Source organism: Branchiostoma floridae, chromosome 3, assembly GCF_000003815.2.
Source record: "Branchiostoma floridae strain S238N-H82 chromosome 3, Bfl_VNyyK, whole genome shotgun sequence".
Classification (NCBI taxonomy): domain Eukaryota; kingdom Metazoa; phylum Chordata; class Leptocardii; order Amphioxiformes; family Branchiostomatidae; genus Branchiostoma; species Branchiostoma floridae.
This window is the reverse complement of record NC_049981.1, coordinates 28,798,622-28,801,975: the sequence shown is the minus strand read 5'-3', so window position 1 is coordinate 28,801,975 and position 3,354 is coordinate 28,798,622. Positions and strand designations below refer to the sequence as shown.

The 3,354-nt window shown below is 39.8% G+C and overlaps 1 protein-coding gene across 1 annotated transcript; it reads right to left on the bottom strand.

Moving 5' to 3' along the window:
• Positions 1-1,827: 1,827 nt before the first annotated feature.
• On the bottom strand, positions 1,828-3,089 carry LOC118412384 (venom protein 164-like; the record flags this gene model as incomplete). Its single annotated transcript, XM_035815220.1, is given in 2 exon segments — positions 1,828-2,112; positions 3,015-3,089. Coding segments are annotated over 2 exon segments (255 nt in total), but the record flags the coding sequence as incomplete, so codon positions are not given.
• Positions 3,090-3,354: the final 265 nt, after the last annotated feature.

The window sequence follows — 3,354 nt, the reverse complement described above, 5'->3', positions numbered from 1 at the left end:
TCCCTTTTCGGGTTTTTCTGGGGGAGGGGGAAACGGCCACCTTCATCGGCTATTGTAGCAGCAAGAAGTAGTTCCCGTTATTCAGCCTGATTATGGTGTCTGATCTACCTGAAACGTTGGATGTAAGTTATTTTCTGGTTGTGCTAAAAGAACCTTACTATATGAATAATTGCCAACCTGATGAAGCTATTCACGGATGTTAGATAGACAGTCTGTTTAGTCTGGTATGTTAGACACTAATTAGTAATTACCACTACATCTATGATGGAGTTGGTAGAAAGTCTCGATGGACAAAACCAAGAAGTACTAGTAACTTGGAGTTTATGAATTGAATCTAAGGTACTAAATCATTGCTATTTTTTAATATGCGATCATGATTATCAAGTGCAACATTTTTGTGGCAGTGTGCAGTAAGATATGGAACTTGACAATGTGCTCTTAATGATAAAAACCTGATTCCTTTTTGCAAATTCAGATAATGGTCTTGTCAAGGCTGAGATTTATACAGATATTAAGTGTGTCATTAATAATGCCACTACTTTATTGACAGAGAAGATATATTGAAGTGTCTTGTGATCAAAAGATTAAAGGTACATTAAAATATGTAAAATCCATAATTCACAGGCTGGATCCTATAGCTAGAGGACGTTGCTTGCTATCATAATGGCTACTAGTAATTCCTGAAAACCTCAAATTGAAGTATTTGTAGAAGATTTGATGAAGAATGCCTCATGATGACCACTTAAAATTCTCCCATCACTACTATCATAATTGATGAGTGTTTGGGCATGTTGGAACTCACCAAGCTAACACATTGTTGCAACAAGAACTTTTTGATGACTGAGAACCTAATAAAGCAATTGTTGATATGATTTCTTTGTGTTGATATCAATCTGTACCATTATATACAGGATGCTCGCACAGCACCTAAAATAATTATATTTATGTCAGCAAGTGTAGTAAATGTTATTTAACATGTATGAAAAGATGTCTTGGGCTACCGGGGAAAGGTTTCACCAGCACAAAGCCTAAGATACATTCTTGTATATTTTCACATATCAAAAGTCTGGACTACATACCCTATCACGGCCTTAGTAGCAGTACCGTTTCGGGTAATAAAAGTGGCAAAGGGGACCATCAAATTGCCAAATGTTCATCATTTCGAGAAACTGGGAAGTCGCAAAAGGCCACTATCATCATCTGGTCTCATCTGTTCTCGTCTGCTCAGGGACAACTTCTTTAATGAAACATAATGCTTATTCCCGATTTTGATAATGTGTTATGTGATGTTACCGGGCTAATTCTAAGCTTTATGCTTTTGTTTCCAGACCATAGAACATAGTTATTGACACATCTGCCTATAAAGTTAAACTTATCAATCGATAATTAGAACACTCTACAACACAACAATTATTAGCAGTACTTACGACTACAGGTGTTATAAAATTACCAAGGTAAACGAGCGTGAATCAAAAGCGACTTCTAACAGTTGATTGAAGCACTGCAACAAAGTGTTAGCTATGGTGCTTGCATGGAGTACTGCTTTGATATACTTGATCGCTACGTGGCGTTTTTAATCCATGGTGACTTTTCCGGGTGTTTGCCTATTAAACCAGTAAAGCGCATTTTTACATAACAACCCGGCAGTCCCTTTGAAGTATAGCGAAGAACCCATTATATGTTGATTTGCTAAGCTGATGAAATACAAGTATCTATGGAAGAAGAGAAAAGAAAAGTATAACGTCAAACTCCTCATATAACGTCCTTGGTCAAACAAGGCAATACAACAATTCAACACGTTGCTACAATGAAGACACACGCACGCTATGCTATTCGTTAACCCAAGGAGGTTAAAAATTAACCTCCTTGGTTAACCTTTAATGGTGATTAGCTTGGAAACGTAATTTCCAAAAGCATTTTTCCTGCGCCCGTTTAGGCGGGTATCTGGTCGGCGGGCACGGGCTTGCACCATCCGTCCCCGGCGAAGAAGTCGACGAAGCCGCTGTTGCCGGCGTCTTCGCAGTACAAGCCGGCTGCGCATGGGCAGTAGCCGACTAGAGAGTAGTCGCCAGTGTGGCAGTCCTCGTCAACCTGAGCGTACCTGAAGCACTCCTAGAGAAGACAGTCAAAAGGCAAATAAGAATCCGGGAGATATTAGAAAAATTCAAGTAGTTCAGAAAAAGTCCAAGGGAATCTAGTATATATTTATACTAGATGATGGTGCAAAAAGCAAAATTTTAACAGAAACCCTCTCCCACAACGCAAGTTTACACCAAGGCTGAGCATAGACGTCGCCACAGTTATGTGCCTTTACCAAGGAAAGAACGTCGAGCCAGTGATTGAATCCGTGCCGCGCCCAATGGCCTAACCACTAAGCGCACTTACTATACCTATTCATAAATTTTGTTATGTCGCATGTTTTTTTTTTAAATAAGGCCACAGCAAGTAAATTTTATGGATGACATCCTCTGCAGACTGCAAAAATAGTGCGATAGGGCAACAAAAAACAAGATGGGTGAGAAAAAACAAGATGACTACATTTTCCAAATATATGCAATATAAACGTAGAAAAAGCATTGAAGTGACGAAACATATCGTATCACAGCCTACAAGGCATTCATTTCTGCATTCAAGACGTGAACTAGTGTATTAAAGGTGACACTAGTGTGGTAGACTGGTATCACTTACCAACATGGCAACAACACTCATGGCTTCCATATTGTGGTCACTTTTACAACTGTCAAACCAAATGTTTAGTTTCACTTCTACAACTAAAGTCATGGCTATCTGGCTAGTGTCACTTCTACAAGTACACATGTACAACCATTAGCTTACAACACAACATATTTGCACATTTTGGTACTTCCTCGTCATGTTGACCATCTCCGAAGAAAAGAAATTCTTGTTTTTTTCTGAAATCAGGCAAAAATTAATGCGCGTGTTGATGTCATCCATAAAATTTACTTGCTGTGGCCTAAAGGAAAGCTACTAAAACTCGTTGTTTTATGCCTTACCCTAATGAGGAGAAGGTTGCCACGAGTGCAGCACTCGTCGGGATCGCACTCGGAATCATCCTGGCAGATCTTGGCCTGAAGAGGGGGGAAAAACGGAGAGTCAAACTTTTATTCTGTTCTGTACTGTAGCATTACACAAGGAAGAACAGTGGGCATCTTAAGGGCAGTATTGCACACAAGAACACTCACTGTTACTTTGGGCTATTGTACGATTTTGTATGACCGAGCGCGACAGCGGTAACGTTATATCGTATATGTCGCATAGCCTCTACCAGGCTCCGTGGTTTGATGGTCTAATTGTCGAAATTGGACAAATAGAGTCAAGAGTACGCTAGGGGAG